Source organism: Grammomys surdaster, unplaced genomic scaffold, assembly GCF_004785775.1.
Source record: "Grammomys surdaster isolate TR1022 unplaced genomic scaffold, NIH_TR_1.0 350, whole genome shotgun sequence".
Classification (NCBI taxonomy): Eukaryota; Metazoa; Chordata; class Mammalia; order Rodentia; family Muridae; genus Grammomys; species Grammomys surdaster.
The window spans coordinates 668,908-689,326 of NW_021604769.1; the positions used below are offsets into that span (position 1 = coordinate 668,908).

Below are 20,419 nucleotides of genomic sequence, written 5' to 3' on the forward strand. Positions count from 1 at the left end.
AAATCTTAAATATGCTTTTACAATTTCCTTCATTAAGCTGATTTAATTTTTAAGATTTATTTTATTTTATTGAAATGGGTGTTTTGTCTGCATGCATGTTTATGTACCAAGTGCATGAGGTGCCCATAGAGGTTGAAAAGGGCTCTGGATCTCCTGGAATTGGGGTTACAGACAGTTGTGAGCCACCTCATGGGAATCAAGATTTTTGCAACAGCAGTAACTTCTCTTAATCGTTTATCTATATGTTTAAACCCTATTTTGACTTCTGAAATATTATAGTTAATTATGGAATCACTACTAGTGTGTTTATCAACATTAGTCTTAGTAATTACATTTAGGACAACATAGAGCTTTGATTTTACAAGAAAATGCACAACATTTTTAATGTAAGCATATCAGGATTTGAAGACTATGTGTTCCATTTGAAAATGGTATTCTAAACAATTACAGTGTGTTGGTTAAGTTAATAATTTATTAAAAGTACCATCATAGCACTATTTTATTTTTTGTTACTTTTAACACTATCTGACATGTTCCATGTCCCAACTTTTATCCAATGTCTTGGTAAAACGTGACACAAAGGTAGGATTAAAGAGTGCTAGTATGGTTGGAGAAGTTGATACAATATTTGTTAATTATGCATACAAGAATGGGTTAAATTTCCAGCAGAAATATGTAACAATGTGGTGGTACATATGTTTAATCATGGCATTCTGGAGATAGACAAGGAACTTCAGAAATGTAAGGTTGTTTATTGTTAAATAGTTTGTCTGAAATCATCCTGGGAAGTCTGAGATCTTGTCTCAAAGTAGAAAAAAAAGTGCTGTATTTCCACTTCCTGATTTGCTCGTCTGCTTTCTGTTATTAGCAGAGTCATACTATACTGTTGATCAAAGACATCATATGAATCTAAGCCAGTTTTCCCAGGAAGAATGATCTTAAATCAGTTAGTTTACACGTAACCAATTAGTAGACACAAATGAGTGAGAGGCTTTGGACCCTGGTCCAGAACAGAAATTATGCATGACTCATGATAAGTAAACAAACAAACAAACAAACAATCACACATAAAACCTCTTCATCATTCTATATTTTAACTGCTTTTGAATTATTTTTGTGTCAATATAAAGCATTTTCACTGAGAAACATAAAAAAAAATGTCCAGAGAAGGTATCCAAACTCCTAAGCAAATCCAAACAGCTATGAAGCTCCAGATGTGTTATAATCACAAAGCCAATTTCTGAACTGTTTATGTGACAACATTACTTAATGAATGATACATATAGTTATAGTGAGGAGCAGAATCATCAAATCTGTTTCATATTTAAGGACATAATCTGTCTTTCTGAAAACAATACTCATTCCTGGCAAGGACTGTTGTTTGTATCAGATATATGAGCGACCATATCTGGAGACCAATGAGATGCATTACTTTTGGCATTTTTTCCATACTGTTGCTTAAAGAAGAGAGATGATTTTCACTGTAGTAGAGATTAGAAGAATAGCCAGACAACTATGAATCACTTATCATATATAGTGTCACATAGAAGGTGACAACAAAACGGTGCTATCCACTCCTAGCTAGATTAAAAGGTAGCTGAATAAGAAAAGAAATAAGAATGATGTTTCTCTTCCTCACATTAATGACTCACTGGGGGAGCCCATGCTTTCTGCTTCTGTATCTACAAATCCTCCATGCATCTAGTCATTTCTTTGGGGACTATCGATATAAAAATATCATTATTGCAAGCACAACTGTCAAATGGATGCCTTTTATTTCTTTTGCTAGTGAATTCAATAACAAAGATTACTCTTTTGGTCAGATATCCGATCCAGTTACAGGTGTTTCTACCACATAATGTGTACAGGAATTTTCCAACTATATATAAGAGGATACAATGTAGTATGTCACAATGTTTATAAACGCACAGATATCCATTAGCTGATGCTTTCAGCAAAGATAACAGGCAGGAACGATGTCAGATGACATGATATAGATCTAGTGTATTCCACCAGGAAAATCAAATCTAACATATTAAGAGACATGTGGCATGAGAATGAGGCAAATAGCTTTGGAGTGGTTGAACAGATGATTGAATAATACACTTCCACCCATGAAGGATATTACGTCACTAGGTTTTCCTTGACCTCAGGATTGATGCTTCTGTGCACCATAATTAGAGGCACTCCTGTAAAGAACAACTTATTCTCTTCACATTAATCCTGTAGTCTAGTATCTTATACAAGCTTCCTCTCCTCTGTGGTGTTTCATTTTCTTCTTAATATTTACTGTTTATTACTTTATGTCTCTAAAAAACTTTCACTATTTTAACTTTACATGTTATTTGTTTTTGCTATTGCTATTAGGCAGAGAAAAAACATTTTTGTTTTTAAATGAAAGTGGAAGATGGAGCTGAAGGGATGGCTCAGGGATAAGAGCACTGGCTGCTCTTTCAGTGGAGCCTTGTTAGATTCCCAACATCCATAAGTTGACCTCAGCATTTGTAATTCCAGTGCCAGGTTATCCAAAATGTTCTTCAGGACTCTTCAGCATAGACACACATGCAATGCATAGGAACACGGGCACGCAAACAACTTTATACACTTGGAATTCTGTCCTTTAAAAATAGACTGAAGTAGAGAAAACTTCTGAGACTGAATAAATTTCAAGGGAGAAATATAATTTTGTTTGTTACCTTTTTATTTCTGTGTTTCTAGGCAAAAGCTGAACTATACATGGTCTGAAAGGCAAAATATCCTTATAGATCACAAAATACAAAAATGCATTATTTTGCAGAAAAAATGTATATCAGAGTCATTATGTGCCTTGGAGAATATATACATATGCTTTCAATGTTGCTGAACTTGATTAGAGTGGAGAGTGGGAGGGTGTCACCTGAAAAGCTGGGAGAGTCTCTAAGATGATTGCCTTCATTAATACAACGAGAAGATTAGAGAAGACCTTGGAAAACATTTACCTGCAACATTTTCTTTTTGGTGTGTGTGTGTATATACATGAATATATATGAACTTTTTATTATAAAATAATCAATTTTAAATGCAAATGATCTGAGATTCTTTGCCTTGCAAAAATTTATGACATTTTGTACGTTTTTAAAAATATTATTGATTCTTTGGTGGAATATATATATATATATACCATTCAATTGTAATGTATAGTTCACACACTAATTCATTATGTGGAAATGAATAAATTCATTGTTATATCAAGTTATATGATAAAATTGAAAATGACTGATTACTACAAACATATTGGGGGGTACAGTACCATGTACAAACTGTCTTTGCTGGTCTCTTTGTTTTTATGATGAAACTTTTCATTATCTATCACAACAGTGCTGTAAAAGCACCTGAGTAAATAAAATAAATTTATTTCTACTGAATCAAAGACATACTAACCATTCAGTAGAGTTTCGTTTTTACCATTTCCAAAAGTTTGAACAAACAATTCCAGTGGCAATACAACCTCAAAACTTGCAGTAGTTTTAAACTTCATCTTCATAAAATATATTATTTCTTTTTCATTTTGTGTTATGAAAGATAGATATGATCAAATTTGAATATAACTACTCTTTCTCATCTATGAAATACTTCCTCTTTGAAAAGTACCAAAGCTTTAGTACTTATATTTTAAATCCAAGCTATAAAATAAATTATTTATCTTTATACTTGATAGTTTTACCTTATTTAAATCAAACACTTTGACACTCATTTTAATGAGGGAATAGATGCATAATGAATTTGCAACTCATTTTATAAAGAGTCACATGCTTTACTCACTGTCATATAGTTAAACGGAAATAAGTCAAGGTGTCATGATACACTTTTTGGGCTAAATAAAGCAAAATATATAACAAAACAGCTGTGTTACAAGTTGACTGTTTTTTCTAGTTATTATGACCTACAAAAGTGAAAGGTAAAGCTAAGATAAAAGGTATATCTTTCCTTTTATTGAACACCAGATTCAGACAGTAAATTGTTACTGAATTAAAAGGTAGAGACATGAAGGAATGATCTAGCCCAGTTTTCCCAGATCGTTCCTTCATCATTTATTCCATAGGTCATCCTTTGATGTGCACTTAAGTTCTAAATATAAAATAATTTTGAAAGCACCATTAGATCAAATTTCCATCATATTAATAATTATAATTTTAAAACTATTTCATGTCAAAATATAACTTCTAGTGTGCTATAGCAGGGGAAGAGTTAAAGCATGGACAAAGAGTGCTGGAAATGATGTAAATACATGTGAACTCTCAAATACATGTGAAGTACATATGAAACTCTCAAAAAGATGCAATTGAACACATTCAAGGACTTTCTCTCTACCCATCACAGTATTTTAAAGTAATTGTAAGAACTGTCAGAACATTATTGAGAAAGATAGAAACCCCAAGGGAAAAATGCTTATCTCTATTTTCTCCCAGTGGATATCATCACTTTGATCACAGACAAATTTAGACCCAAGTCTTTATTTTTTATTTCTTCAGTACTTTCACTTGCAATTTAGCTCACTTACTAATATTTATAGGAATCTTATCTATAGTTTTCTTCAATGCATTTTTCACTTCCTTATTCCTTAAGCTATAAATTAATGGGTTTAACATGGGGATCACCACAACATAAAAAACAGCAGCAAATTTGTCTGTATTTAGGGAATGGCTAGATTCAGGCTGTAAGTACATAAAAATGATTGTCCCGTAGTATATGGCAATAGAAGACAAGTGAGAAGCACAGGTGGAGAAGACTTTCTGCCTCCCTTCCCCTGAATGCTTCTTCAGAATTGCGGACACGATGAATAGGTAGGAGATGAGGACAATGAGGAGAGAGCAGCACACATTGAACCCAGCCATGCTCAGCAGCATCAGTTCCTTGACTTGAGTGTTGGAGCAAGCTAGAGCCATGAGAGGAATGTCTTCACAGAAGAACTGGTTCACTAGGTTGGAGTCACAAAAGGATAAAATGAATGTGGTCACTGTCTGAATAAGTGCTGTGACAAATGCATAAATGTATGTCGCAATGGCTATTTGAATGCAGAGTCTTCTTGGCATGAGAATTACATAGAGCAAAGGGTTACAGATGGCCACATACCTATCATAGGCCATTACAGACAGCAGGAAGACTTCACACACAGAAAATGTGGTGAAGAAGCACACTTGAGCTGCACATCCATAAAATGATATGCTTTTAATCTCACGCAAAAAATTCACCAGCGCATTTGGTGTGACACAAGAGGTATAACAAAAATCAACAAAAGCCAGATGGCTGAGGAAAAAATACATAGGAGACTGAAGCTGTGGACTGATTTGTATTAACACAACCAATCCTAGGTTACTCATGACACTAAACAAATAGATGATTAGAAGGATTACAAAGAGAATGACCTGAAGTTCAGGATCTTCTGTAAGCCCCAAGAGGATGAACTCTGTCACTGCTGAATGATTGCCTTTGGCCATTCAATACATGCAGAGAGTTTTATGATCAGCCCCTTCAGATGATACCTTCTGAGTGATCTTGATTCTGTAAGAAACAATCCAAGTTTACAAAATTGAAATATATTATCTTCTCCTAAAATAGAACTCTGAATTGCACTCTGTATGTAGGGTTTTACTTGCACGGTAATTGTGAAATGCACTAAGTAAAAACTCAAAGGTGACAAGTTCTTCAGGAAGTAAAGCATAAGTGCAAATCTTCACTTACTGCTTTATTACCTGAAATAATAATCTTGGATTAACCTTTACAAATTAAAGCAGAAAAAACAAACTTATTAGGAAACTACAGTTCCACAGTTTGTACATAATTCCTTGAACAATTAAATTACATACTTTGTGTATAAAAATACTTACTATTAAAAAATGGTGGTATATAAAGAAGGCCATCAGACAACATATTAAACACATATATCTCTAGGCCTTGCAGTTAGGAACATTTACTGAATTTCTTCTTTTTTATATCTAAGTGTTCTGAATTTTCTTTTACTATATGTGGAATTTATGAATTTCAAAAAAGAGAAAAATAACAATACTAATTTAAATATCATATACTCAATCTCCATAGATACACACACATGAATGTGTATGAATAGTTTTCCCATTATAGATAAATAATATGACAGTATTTTTTCATAATATAAGATTTGGTAATATTAGTTTATCTTATACCTTCAAACATTCAGCATCAGAGGAAAAAATGTCAGTCAATACTTTTGGAGTCTCATTCATCTAGATTGTTCTATGTTTACTGGAAAGGTGACAGAATAAAATTCTTCCTTTAACCATGGTGGAGTATATGCTGTTTTCATTTATATTATTCTCAGCATCATCTCAGTCTTCTCACCAGCCATCTAAATTGACAGTGCATATAATATATATGTTATTTATATAGAATCTGTAATGTTTAGAAGGAAAGAATATGTGACCCTTTTACTAGAAGTCAAAACCAATAATAGTACCTTACATCTCTGTCTATAACTGAAGATAGAAAGCACTGGTTTCCAGGAAGGTCTATAGGTTTGTTTTCTCGTTTGGAGTTTTTGGATTACAGAGGAAATGATGACCTGGGATGATACCTGAAAAGGTTATAAATGCTCAGCAGCCCTTCCAAAACCCAGAGACTGATGAATTATTTTATCAGGATATGTTAAACATTTGTACCTATTTTTAGGAAGCTAAAGAACTCCTGATACTTCATATGACCCAAGAGCCAAATGGTGAATCTTTGATTGCTTAATGCTCTAGCAGCTTTTTAGGCCTACACACACACACAGATACACATACACATACACACATTTTCAGATTATATACCACTCACCCTTACCCACAGCCACACCCATATTGTAGGTTTACACACACACACACATACACACACACACACACACACTGTAGGTTTAAAGAACAGGTATGATAGCCAATCATGTATCTCCAACTAGGCCAAAGATTGAACATAAAGAGGTAAAGATATCACAAATTTAGAAGCCTCTTTTTTTGTCTTTTCAATTTCTTAATATTTTATTTATTTATTTATTTATTTATCTTTTCTAGTAAGAAATTACAATGGAATTTCAATATTTTCCTTTTCATTTCTTCTCTCCAAATCTTTCTATATACTTCTTGCTCTGTCTCAAATTTATGTACTTTTATCACTAATTATTATTGCATGTCGATATGAATATACATATATATTCCTAGATATAATCTGTTCAGTATGTATAATTTTACCTGTTTGTATTTTTTAAAGACTAACCTAATTACAACACCCTCTTTGCCAGTGAGAGACAACTATGATTTGGATTTTGTGTTTATAAGTTTTCTATATAATATCTATTAGTCATTATATTGATTAGTTTTGTCAGTATATGTGAGCAAACTTATGTAAATGACGTCATTTGTTCTGAATGAAAGAAGCAAATCTCATTTATGTGCTTAGCTATCAGTCATCAATGTTTTTAATGATATTGTTGCTGTGGAAACCTAAATTTGCACTTGGTAAGTTACAGTGCTTTTTTTTTTTAATAAATGTGGTAAATTACTTCTTTGAAATATAGGATGCCTCATAGCAAGGTTTTGTTTTCTCTGCTAGGTCTGTTTCTATGATGATCATCAATGTACTGTACAGTTTATTGGCACCTATGAAAATCATTAAATACTTGTCATATCTTCAACATTTTGCTCTCTTTCTTTTGCTATTCAATATGAGACCATCCAATCAAGTACAATCTACAGATAGTTTTTCTTATACTGTGATAGTCTATGTCTGTTTATTACAAGCAATCTTCAGTGTACTTGGCAAAAAATAGTCATATAATACACATACACACAATAAATCATTTTGAAATGTAGATAAGATATAGATGAAAATAGAATGATGATTCATAAGAGATAATAGGTAGATGGATAGGTAGATAGATAGGTAGATAGGTAGATAGATAGATAGATAGATAGATAGATAGATAGATAGTTGACAGATTCATTCTTGGAAAAACTAAGAATCAAGATACTTTCCAGATAATTAGTACTGTCTTATCCTATTCCAGTCAATAAAACCAGAACATTTATACAGAAGTAAAGAATAAAATATATTAAGACTGATAGTAATTTTGTAAGAAATGGAAAAATAAACATCAAGAAGTTTGAGTCAATCAGAGAACATCACGTAACACTGACCTGAAGAAGTGTGAAGATTAGTTCTTTGACTATGTAGAAGTGAACAAGTTGACAGTGTTCACAGAGTGTTAAGTTTCAGAAATATCTGTAGATACATTTGACTTTGAATTTCACCCCTCAGAATCTCTTCTGTGTGCTGAAAAAAAACCTAACCTCTGTTTTTGTTGTGTCTTCCAGATCTAAAAGATTGCCAGTACACAAACATGAGAATTTGACAGTAGATATTTGAAAAACATCACTATTCCTCAATTTTGTTAGAGGCCCTGACTTCTAAATGATAGCACAAATTAGAAAATTTGCTTTCCCTGTCAATTCAGTATTATCAAACATTCAATATAAATGTTGTGAATTGAAAGAAATATAAGGCTACTCATTGTATAATACAGTTCTCTCAGTCTTAAAGCTGTATCTAACCCCTTTTCTCTAGAATAATCACAGATAACTTACATCATATTTTACAAACACAGAAGCATGTTCATTAACTTCTCACTCCAGTCACTCTCTTGATTTCAAGCCCTACATATTCTTGTGAATGAAATATTATGATAAAGTGTTAAATATCATACATCATATTAAGTAAAAATTGGACTAAAAGTGGAAGAAATTCTACTGTTTAGATGAAAGTAAAATATATACATACCAAGTGCAGTTTAATTGTTTCAGCATACTCAAATATATAAACCTTTGAAATTATTCTTGATCTCATGATATGAAACATATTCATTAACCTTTAAAAAGTTATGGCAGTTGATTATAGTGATTACTTATATCTTATTGTTCTAGGCACTTCTTACCACCCGTTGAATAATTCAAAAGAATACCTGATTCAGTTCTGATCCAGAACAACAAACAAGTAAACAAATCATTAAGGAAAGGCTCCAAATCCAGTACTTCCAGTTGTGTTAACCACTCTGAACACAAAGCCTGTACATCACAGCATATCTGCAAGTTTTGAGAATCTGTGGAAAATATAAGCACATATAAAGGTTCATTAAAACTCTGAAGGGAATTGCAGTTGCAGTAACTATGATTTGTTAGGAAAAGGGTATTTTCTTCAATAGACAATTATTTGTCTTCTGAGAATACAGTTTCTGATTAGGTATTAGTCTCTTGGAGAGACTGAAGTCTTAGGCACATTGTACCATGTCCTTGTGTTACTTAAGTGGTCCATTGTGAGCTGCGTATTTTTTGACTCATAGAGGTTCAGAGCTGTACACACAGAAGCACACCACTGCTCAGTGACACTGGTCTTGACTCTGTCCTGAAGGCAAGATATGACTCAAATTTTCAATTCCTATGGCATAAGTTTGTTTGTTTGTTTGTTTGTTTTGTTTTTTTAGGAAGGCAAAATACTTTAGCCTAAAAGGAAGATATTTTCACATATTATGTATGTGCTGCCAAGAGAGACTAGCAGTATTAATGTTAGAGATGAGAAGTTTACTGTTCAATATTGTAAAAAATTAGATCTCTCTCTCTCTCTCTCTCTCTCTCTCTCTCTCTCTCTTTCTTTCTCTCTCTCTTTCAGCAAATGCTGGACAGGTTTACTGCAGCCCATTATAAAAGATAAAATGATATGTGTTGCATCAGCTCAGAGATTTTGGCTGTGACTTCACTGTTTATGTAATAACTAAGTTCATTTGGTTCATTATACATACTCCTGGGACTATTCAATGCAATGGAAAATAGAGGGAGCTAAGACGCCATGCTGACAACTCTTAGTAACTGATTCATTGTCTTCAATATTCTTATATCTCCTGTTAGTATTCATGAAAAGAGGACTAGACTCATTTTTGATTTGAAATATAGGGCAAAACCTTATTGCTTTAAAATTATTTTTCTTTTTGATGATAAAATAGGAATACTGATAGGGACATGATGCTGTCTTTCACAAAACTACATTGCATTTTGCTATGCTATCTATACCATACTTCAATAGTAATGGAAATTCTTTCTACCGGCTACATGGCCTATATTATTTCAACTACTGTAAATACGTTTGATTAGCATATAATATTTTCTTCTAGGGATTGTGTCCTCAAACTATATTTTTAAAACATAGAATGAGAAATACATAACATGTGCTAAGAGTCATATTAAAACATATTTTAAAGGGTTACTTTGTAAAGGCCAATCAAGAAGCATATGACAATAAAAAGTCATATCCAATCCTTTACACGAATGTAATTAAATAAAGTAGTTCTGTCAATAGTAAGCAAAAAGTTTTAAATTAATAATGACAAGACAGTTTTAGGGTTTCATATGTTTTGTCAAGGAATTAGAAAAACATGAAAAATTTAAGGTATTGCTTTTCACAGGGAATATTACTAGTGTAAAGTAAGAGTACTGAAGTGGGTGGAAGAAATAGTTGAGTATTTCTCTGAGTCCTAGCAGTGACCTTACAAACATTAATAATTATGAAGAAAAGAGCATATAAGTGATCTCATCAGGGACATGGGAAAAATGTGCTTTAAAGTCAGAAAAAGTTTAATACAGAATATGGTGAAAAAGGTACAGAGGGAATATAAGTGCTGCAGTATCTTTTGATTACAATGTGAAAACCCAGGATTGTGTTATTTACTGAAAAAAAAAAAAACCTGTTTCTTGCTGTGTTGGGCTCACCTTTAGCATATACTTTTAATCCCTCTAGCTGGAATGTAGACATACCATTAGTATACACCGTTAATCTCAAACAATTAAGGTAAAGTTAGTTTGTAGAAGGAAACAACCACGTTTGAAAGTGATGTCTCATTAAATGGAAGACAAAAATAATGAATCAGAGAAACATTTGACAGAATAGTATATGCCTAACTCTCAGGAGAAGAGATAGGAATGGGAAGCTACTTAAGAAAGCAGTGCACTGAGAGAAGAAGCAAAGAGGGGGCAGTATTACCAGAACAGTTTTACAGATTGTTTGTAGAGAGAACAAGCTAGAAATAGATGAAGACATATCAAACCAGACAACGAGAAGAAGTCAGAAAATTAAAACAGACTGGCAGAGTTGGTTTTAAGCCAAGCAGGATAATTTTGGAGAAGCTGAGAGAAGCCAGATTGAATCAGTCAGCTTGGAGAGAAGTTAGAGCCTGAACAGCTAAATTGAGCCAGTCAGGCAGAGATCAGAAAGAACTAGAAAGGAGTTAGCTTATTCAGCAGTATATTTCAGAGGCTGAAAATATTTAATACCTAGATAAGATTATACAGAGTCTAGAAGCTTTCATTACTAGGCCTAAGTTAGCAGACAGAGGCAGTACACCTCAGAGATGACAAATACAACAGGCATATAAAAGTTTAGAAAATGAGAACGGGGGTTGTGTTTAGGAATAATGATAGAGCTAAATATAAAGGAAAGAAGTAGGCAGGTAAAACAACAATAATATGCCTGAAAAAATCACATACCATTAACTATTTAGCTAAAAAGAACCTGTTATACATGTTTATGTATAAATATACATACATAGTTTTAATAAACTTTTCTCAACTGGACTGAAAATGTTTCCCTCAAGAGCCATAGATCTGTGGATGCTCACAACTAACCATTGAACTGATCATGGGGTTCCCAATGGAGAAGTTAGAAGACTGAAGGAATTGAAGGGTTTGCAGCCCCATGAGGAGGGCAACAATACCTACCAACCAGAGCTCCCAGAGTCTAAACCACCAGCCTGGGAGCACATAGAGAGGGACCCATGTTCCCAGCTGTATATGTAGGGGAGGATGGCATTGTAGAGCATAGTTGGAGAGGAGATCCATGGTCCCGTGAAGACTGGATGCTGAGTGTGGGGGAATTCGAGGGTGGAGAGGTGAGAGTAGGTGGGTAGGTAGGTGCACATTTTCATAGAAGCAATAGGAAGCGAGATGGGATAGGTGGTTTCTGGGTGGGGAGGAAATGAGGAAAGGGGATAACATCTGAAATATACGTAAAATAGAAAAATAAAGAGTCAAAGATCACTTAACTAAGACCACAATTGAATACATGAGAATCTTTCAGTTATTGGAGAGGACTGTCTAAGAGACTCCCCAAACATACAGACTTTTACTGTTGCCCTTGGTTGTACCTGAGAGGCTAAAAATAAGTCTTTGTTGCTGGTGACACTATGCATGTCAGAAATAAAACCCAAGGACCCTTGAGTTGGAACTGACCAGAATGTCCACTCTCCAAAGACAAGTTTCATAGTACCAGAAAGCACTAGGAAAGGTCTCAAAGGAGGGAGATAACCAATAGCCCTATTCAGCTAAGATGCTTATGAACCACATCAATGATCCACATGACACAACAACCCTAACAGTGCAGTAGTGGAGTACAGTCTCAATGTATACAGCTACAAAACTCTCCTGTACCTGAGCCTCAGGGAACATTGTGGAAGAGGAAAAGAAAGCAGAGAAAGACTATAAGAGCCTGAGGATTAGGGAGTTTGCTATGAGATCTTGTCTCCAATTAACATCAGAAAATATATCCATAGACTCTCACTGGACAAAGATTATAGCAATGAACATGCCAATCTAAATGGAGAAAAGCCTACGAGGCCTCAACCTTGTGGAATGAACTATAGGCAGAAGAGGTGGTCTTTCCTAGAGAGGAGCACACTATTATTGTTCAGGGTACGCAGCCATCCCTAAAAACAGATAGACAAGTAACATTATACAGATTAAGCATGTGATATTTACAAACATATTTCTATACACTCAAACATGGATACATGCAATAACAATTAGTGAAAAAGGAGGACATGGACTTGATGAAGAGCTTGGAAGGATATGCAGAATGGTTTTGATAGAGCAAAGGGTAGGGAGAAATGTTACAATTATATTAAAACCTCAAAAGTATAATTAAAAAACAAAAAGGAAAAGATTGACAATTTAAATATTTTTTTTGGCAAATGAGAGTTTGCTATGGAGTCTTATTACCCAAAGATATTTTTTCATTGTTGTTGCATTTTTCCCTTTTTTTGAAATGAAAGAACAGGTTTCAAATTATTACATCTAATTTTGTATATGAAATAACATCTTACATTGAAAATTTCTCTATATAGGTTAGATGTTTTTCTATAAATGCATGTATTAGTAAGAAGATATGTTTTGGTATATATATTACATATAATATATCAATAAATAGTCTTTTATTGGAAAAAGAACACACATAGTCCATCAAGTAATTCTCTTAATTTCATGACATAAACATTTGGTTTCTACTGATAATTAACTTCTTCAAAGCATCCTTCACTTCCTTGTTCCTTAGGCTGTAGATCAAGGGGTTCAACATGGGGATGATCACTGTGTAGAAGACAGAAGCCATTTTGTCTGTGTCTAGAGAGTGGTTAGAACTGGGCTGCAAGTACATAAAGATGAGGGTTCCATAGAAAATGGTCACTGCCAGCATGTGGGAACCACATGTGGAGAAAGCCTTGCGTCTACCCTCAGCGGAACGCATCCTTAGGATGGCAGAAATAATGAATGTGTAGGAAATAAAAACGATGAGAAGAGAGGAAATGAACATGATGCCAGCACAGACAAAGATCCATAGCTGTTTGGAATGAGTGTCTGAGCAGGTTAGCCTGAGGAGAGGCATGTCATCACAATAGAAGTGATTGATGGTATTGGAGTGACAATAGCAGAGGTGAAAGGTAAGGATGGCATGAAACAGTGCTACCAGGAAGCTGTAGCTATAGGGGGCAGCTACAAGCTGAAAGCAGATTCCTGGGGACATTAGGACCATATAGAGTAGAGGGTTGCAAATGGCCACATACCTGTCATAGGCCATGGAAGCGAGGAGCAAACACTCAGCTGTCATGAAGGCTAGGAAACAGCCTAACTGAGCAGCACATGCATTGAAGGATATCATATTTTGTTTGTACAAGAAATTTCCAAGCATCTTGGGTGTAATGACAGACGAGTAGCAGAAATCAACAAAAGCCAGGTTGCTGAGGAAGAAGTACATGGGTGTGTTGAGTCTTGCATCTGTTCTAATGACCAAGATAAGTCCCAGGTTGCCTATTGCTGTGAAAAGGTAGATGGATAAGAATACCACAAAGAGAGGCATCTTCAACTCTTCGCGGTCTGTGAGGCCAATAAGAATGAACTCTGTTACCTGGGTGCAATTTGTCTGAGCCATGAGTCTTCAGGTCATCTGTAAGAGGAGTAAATAAAAATTCTTTACTGTATGTAAATACAGTATTTATATACAGTAAATGTATTTATACTTTTACTGTATTTGTACTTCATGTATTTATACTTTGGATGACACAAGACCTTCTTAGTATTTTATTGTTTCCTAAAAAGATATTTTTGTCCTAATTTTTCCAATACTGTAGAGATTGTTACGGTGCTGGGATGCTGAATATTGGTTAGATAGCACAAAGAGTCAGGAAGAATTAATTCATATTGTGGGAGGGGTTCACTTTCTTTGTTGGTGTTGCCACAGATAAATTCTTCTTTCTTCAGTGACTAACTTCTCACCCAACCTCACACAACCAGTTCTAATTTATCTCTACAGACCATACACATACAGAAGATATGAATGGAAAAGTGGAGCCATTGTAAAGAGGTGCCAGTTGGGGAGAGGAAGGGCATAGTAGGGTGGTGATTGAAAGGAAATGAGTATAATTCATTCTATATGGTGGTGCATGCATTTAATTCCAGCATTCTGGAGGAAGAGACAGGAAGATCTCTGAGTTGGAGTCTCTACTGTTCTAAAGAGCAAGTACCAGGACACCCAGAGCTACAGAGAAGAATCCTGTCGAGAAAAAAAGAAAAAAGAAAAAATTTTGAAGCCATCAGAAAATAAAAATGAGAAAATAAAAACACAGAGGAGTTTTTTTTAAATAAAATGAATATTTCCCACTGTTTTCTAAATCAATCATTTATTTAAAACTGATCAGTGAAAAAGTCCACGTTAGGCTATTTTTGGTTTAAAGATTTTGCTTACTACATTATTATAAATATTTTTTGATTTGTTAAAATGTCTTAGCCATGATTTATGAAATATATTTACGAAGTATACAACCTCTTCTGCAGTTGCAACACTGTTAGCATTTCATCTTGTCTTTGTAGTTGAACATATACAGGTTCATATACCCATATATTAAGGTAGAAAGAAGAGCTATCCGAGAAGAGAAAGGGAAAAAAGTAAAAGCAACGAATGCTGATGGAAATGGTTAAAGTATGTGCAACATTGGAATAGAATTCTCATTTGGAAACACCTGACTTGTATGATGAACATACTCTAATACATAATTTAAAACTGTTTTATTGCTCCAATAGTGTTATCAATACAGTTTTGTACTTTCCCTTATTTATAAAAGTTATTTTATATACATACTCTAGCCTATAATACTACCTTAAAGGTATCTTCATAATACAGAACTGAAAGTAGATAACATTATGTAAGGCACAGCAATTGTGTTCATTTGTTTCATTTTGTTTTTACTAAGTCTTAATATAAATGCACTATTTTATGGGTGTTTTAAAGATGAAAAGTCCAATATAAAATATAATCAATAAAACAGCATCCAACAATTGTTTTTGATTATTATCATATCTTAAAGTTATATCTTACTCAAGACTCACACTTATGTTCTAAACTGAATATAATATGTTTCTCTACTCCTGAAAGTCCAAGTTGTTTACAGGCAATATTTGTTTAGAACACCAACATCTCTATCACTCTTTCTTTTTCTCTTGTTTTATTGGTTTCTTATGAGAGAAAGTCTTGCTGTTTAACCCATGCTTGTCCCAGCTCTATTTTCCACGTGCTGGGATCATGTATGTGAACCATCTTATGTAATCTCTAAAGCACAAGACAAGGAGGTGGCAAAAGGAAATGACTGTTCTTGTAATTCAGTAGTATTATTTGAATTAGCATTTATGTTTATTTTCCAAGAGATTTGGACTTTTTTATGGATCAATTTATAAGTCATGTCCTTTTGCATGGTTTTAAAATGTATTGTTTTTAAAAGATTTGAGCTGTGCTGTGAATTTATTATTTTCCTGCTGCACTTGAAGTTGAGAAATCTTTGCTTTCCTTATCAACATTGCCTAAATTTCATAGTTTAAGTTTTGCATATCTAAATAATATCACATTTCTTTTTTCTTCTGCTACTTTGTTATTTTTAGCCCACACAGCCCCTTTCTCTTTTAACTTTTTATCTAAAAAACAAAATAAGTTTCTTATGGAAACCTACAAATTATTTTAGTTTCTCTAAAACTACTCCATAGAAGAAAATACATTAGTAAAATAAGAGTATTTGAGCATTTCTTACCTGTATACTTAAGGCTTACTTTTTTTCTTTGCAAGGTCTATTTATGGTCATATTAGTGACATTTGTCTAATATACTCAGTGTTAATGTGAAGTAAAATTATAGGTACCTCAAGGATAAAATTCAATTTGCACAGGGATTATAATTTGGTTCAATGTGAGCTTTGTTTTCCTTAACCTTATAGCTTGCAGATGGGTTATTTGATGAATTTATACTTGAAATATTTTATATTATAATTTATTACCATATACAAAAGCTAAGGAAACCAGAAGAAACACTCTTACAGTTTGTAACAAAAAGAACCCCTGTTTTATTGCAAAGAACTGTTTGAGTCGTACTTAATTTCATCTTGTACTAATTTACACAGATACTCTTTCAACCTACCCAGGTAGGATGTTCTTCTGTGTCTCCTCATAGTGGGTGCACAGAATACCTGGCTTCATGGTTTTGTTTGTGTCTCTGTCCCAGAAGCTCTTACACCAGAGAATAAGAAAATGAGGTTATCAAAAAACATGAGTCTATGTTCCAGTGGGAGATATATTCAAAGAATTTCTTGTCTCTGAAGAATATATCCATAGTTTTGCCTTCAGTGTAGTGTTTTTATAAAGGTTCTGATAACTTTCAATAATGTGATTGTAATTAAACAATATCACTATGTTTTTCTGTGTTGAATTATTAGTATCTTTTTATCTGAGTTTGGAAATAAGGTGGGAATTTTAAACTTTTTTTTTCTTTTTTCAACAAATTACACTTTATGTAAAGAAAAAAAACAAAACAACTTCTAATTATTGGAAGAAATTATCATCAACAACTTTTTATGTATAAAGCATTTTATAAATCTCAGTGCATGTACTTTGCCTTAATGGGTAAAGTCAGAAGATTGTTTAACATAAAATTTAAAAGTGTGTGTGATGAATACTAAGCACTTCACCCTCAATTTAATTAAACATGCATTCTTGCAAACAAGAATACTAAGCATAGAAATTACAGCTGATTATTTTTTTACTTTTAGTTGTTTTTAGCATATAATACTGATAGATGCTAATGGGACTGTATATTGTCTTTTAATATACAAATGCACTGACTAAACACAGCCTCCTATTATAACTCTGGTACATCCCCCTTCTTTACATCAGCTAATAAGTTTTCTACTTTCAGTATAAAAATTTTTTTGAGTTGCATAGAAGGCTTTTACTTAGTCTGTAAAAGTATGAAAATATTCCTAATAATGTGCTAAAAAAGGCTGCATAAATAAATATGAAATGACATTTTTTAGATTGAGTTTTACTGAGTAAAACTAGAAACAAAAAGAACAGAGTTGAATATTTACCAACTTTATATAGTGATTCCTCTTTCAACTTCTATGAAGGGCTTGCTGTATTAACATCTAGATTACAACCACAGACACAGAAAGGACAAAGTTAATCTTTTGGCTACCTGAATAGGAAAGAGAAAGAGCCAGTGTGAACTCCTTAGGCAGCAATGACCTTGCCCAAAGTCCTTGGACTCCAATATGTTTCATAAATGCTTAGGAGTTTGGGCTGGAGAGATGGCTCAACCATTAAAGGCTAGGTTCATAAGCAAAATTACACAAATTATTTTTTAACTTCCTCATTTGATGAAGACTACAAGGTAGTTATGTTTTATTGTCTGGCTTATTGCACAAAATACAATACATATTCATGCTCATGACAGTACAGTTCAACTTAGGTAACAATCAAAACTATCTAGGTGTCCATCAAAGTATAGTTACAGAAAACACACACATACACACACACACACACACACACACACAAACACACACATACACAATGGATTTCAACAATGAAGAATGAAATTCTGTTTATGAACAAAAAATGAATGACACTGAAAGGCATTGCTTCTGTTTATGATTCTTCTTTTTTTTCCTTATAATGTGATAGGAAGTAACATTAAATTATCAATGACCAATAAAAGTTGTTTTACCTTTATTTGGGAACTTATAGATTTTATCCAGTGAGTATTATATATATTTCACCTTATGGCCTTAATTTCTATAAAATAGTGGTGAAGAATGAGAGATTAAGCAAAACAATATGCGGGGTATGGAAAAAAATGAAAAGCTCTCAGCTATATGGGCTACAGTGGGTTAACTAGAGTAGCAGAGAGTGCAGGAATGAGTACCAAGGAGAATCACAAAAGAACACATTGTTAGAAAATGTCATAACAGATCTATTGTCTGAACATTTTTCTTCTGGCCTCCATCAGTCAATCAGGTTTGATTCTATCACCCCAATTCCCTTCCCTGTCCTCTGAGGCCTGCTCAGGTCGCCTGAGCTAGTTGTAGGTGCCCTGCCTGATCTCCATTGTCTGGCCACCACTCTACTGTCCTCCATCAGGCATGCCTAACAAGGAACACCCAGGCCTGATACACCAAGAAGAACCAGTCCAAGGCTGCCCACAGAAGACCTGCTACATGGGGCACTCCAGATTAGGCCTGTTTCCCTGATACCGGGTGGAGCAGGAACATCAAAGGACAACCAGATGGGTAAAGACCAGCATAAAAAGAGAAACAACAATAATCAGGGCAATATGGCACATTCAGAGCAAAGGGATCCCACCAAAACAAGCCCTGGATATGATTCTACAACTGAAGCACAAGAAAATGACCTTAAATTCAATCTTATAAAGATAATGATGTCTTTAAAGAGGAAATGAATAAATCCCTCAAAGAAATACAGGAAAACAAAATTAAAAACGTAGAGGGTTTAACAAAAAACCCAATAAATTCCTTAAAGAAATACAGAAAACTTCAATTAAATAGGTGAAGGAAATGAATTAACTATTCAAGACCAGAAGGTGGAAATAAAAGTAATCTGAGGAAATCCTGGAGATGGAAAAGCCCAAAAGAGAACAGAAACAATGATTGCATGAATCACCAACAGAATACAAGAGATGGAAGATAAAAATCCCAGGAGTAGAAGATACAACACATTAGTCAAAGAAATGTTAAATTTAAAAAACTCTTGACACAAAATATCCTAAGAGTATTAAGAATAGAAAAAGGTCAAAAGTCTCAGTTTCTGAACTAGAAAGTATTTTCAAAAGAATAATAGAAGAAAATTTCCCCAACCTGAAGAAATAGATGCTTATAAACGTACAAGAAGTTTATAGAACACAAATAAGATTTGATCAGAAAAGAAAATCTTCCTACCATATAATAATCAAAACACAAAATCTACATAACAAAAATATTAGAAGCTGAAAGGGGGAAAGCTCAAGTAAGATAAAAGGCAGACCTTTCACAATTATAACCCTTCTTAAAAGATTTCAAGTTTGAAGGGTTTGGATAGATATTTTATATTCTCTAAGAAACCACAGGGTCAGTTGCTCTATTTTATTCATACCAGCTTTATTTGTAATACCAAGAAACTGGAAACAACCTAAATGTCACTTACCTGAAGAATGGATAAAGAAAATGTGGTACATCCACACAATGGAATAATGTTCAGCTGTTGAAAACAAAGGGATCATAAAATATGCAGGCAAATAGATAGAATTTGAGATTAGCATCTTGAGTGAGACACCAGTACATATAAGGTATGTATTCACTTATAATTGGACAATAGCCATAAAGTGTAGGATAACCATGCTATAATCCACAGAGTGAAAGAAACTGGAAACTCACTCAGAAGAGGAAACAAAATAGTCATCAGAGGTAAATGGTGGGAGAGGGAGTGAGGAGGGATATGAGGATGATGATTAGTTATGAGGGAAGGGGATGACAGAGAGGAGGGAATGAAAATGGTAATTATTAGAGGGGAATCTCTGGAACTAGCTGGAGGCTTGAGAATGGGGAAGATATTATAGTCTATGGGGATGACTGTAGCTGAGATTCCTAACAGTGCAGGACAATGGGGAAGATATTATAGTCTATGGGGATGATTGTAGCTGAGATTCCTAACAGTGCAGGACATAGAGACTGAAGTAGCCACCTTCCATAGCAGTAA

At 33.9% G+C, this 20,419-nt stretch overlaps 2 protein-coding genes across 2 annotated transcripts; both read right to left on the minus strand.

Annotated features, from left to right (window-relative positions):
* Window positions 1-4,532: 4,532 nt before the first annotated feature.
* LOC114631073 (olfactory receptor 5AL1-like) lies at window positions 4,533-5,477 on the minus strand. Its single transcript, XM_028779375.1, has one exon. It carries the CDS (start codon window positions 5,475-5,477, stop codon window positions 4,533-4,535), a length of 945 nt encoding a protein of 314 aa, XP_028635208.1.
* Window positions 5,478-13,341: 7,864 nt separating this feature from the next.
* LOC114631046 (olfactory receptor 1044) lies at window positions 13,342-14,286 on the minus strand. Its single transcript, XM_028779351.1, has one exon. It carries the CDS (start codon window positions 14,284-14,286, stop codon window positions 13,342-13,344), a length of 945 nt encoding a protein of 314 aa, XP_028635184.1.
* Between the last annotated feature and the right edge of the window lie 6,133 nt (window positions 14,287-20,419).

Coding starts and splice junctions, on each gene's coding strand:
- LOC114631073 (XM_028779375.1), bottom strand. CDS start 5,477: ATGGCCAAAGGCAATCATTCAGCAGTGACAGAGTTCATCCTCTTGGGG.
- LOC114631046 (XM_028779351.1), bottom strand. CDS start 14,286: ATGGCTCAGACAAATTGCACCCAGGTAACAGAGTTCATTCTTATTGGC.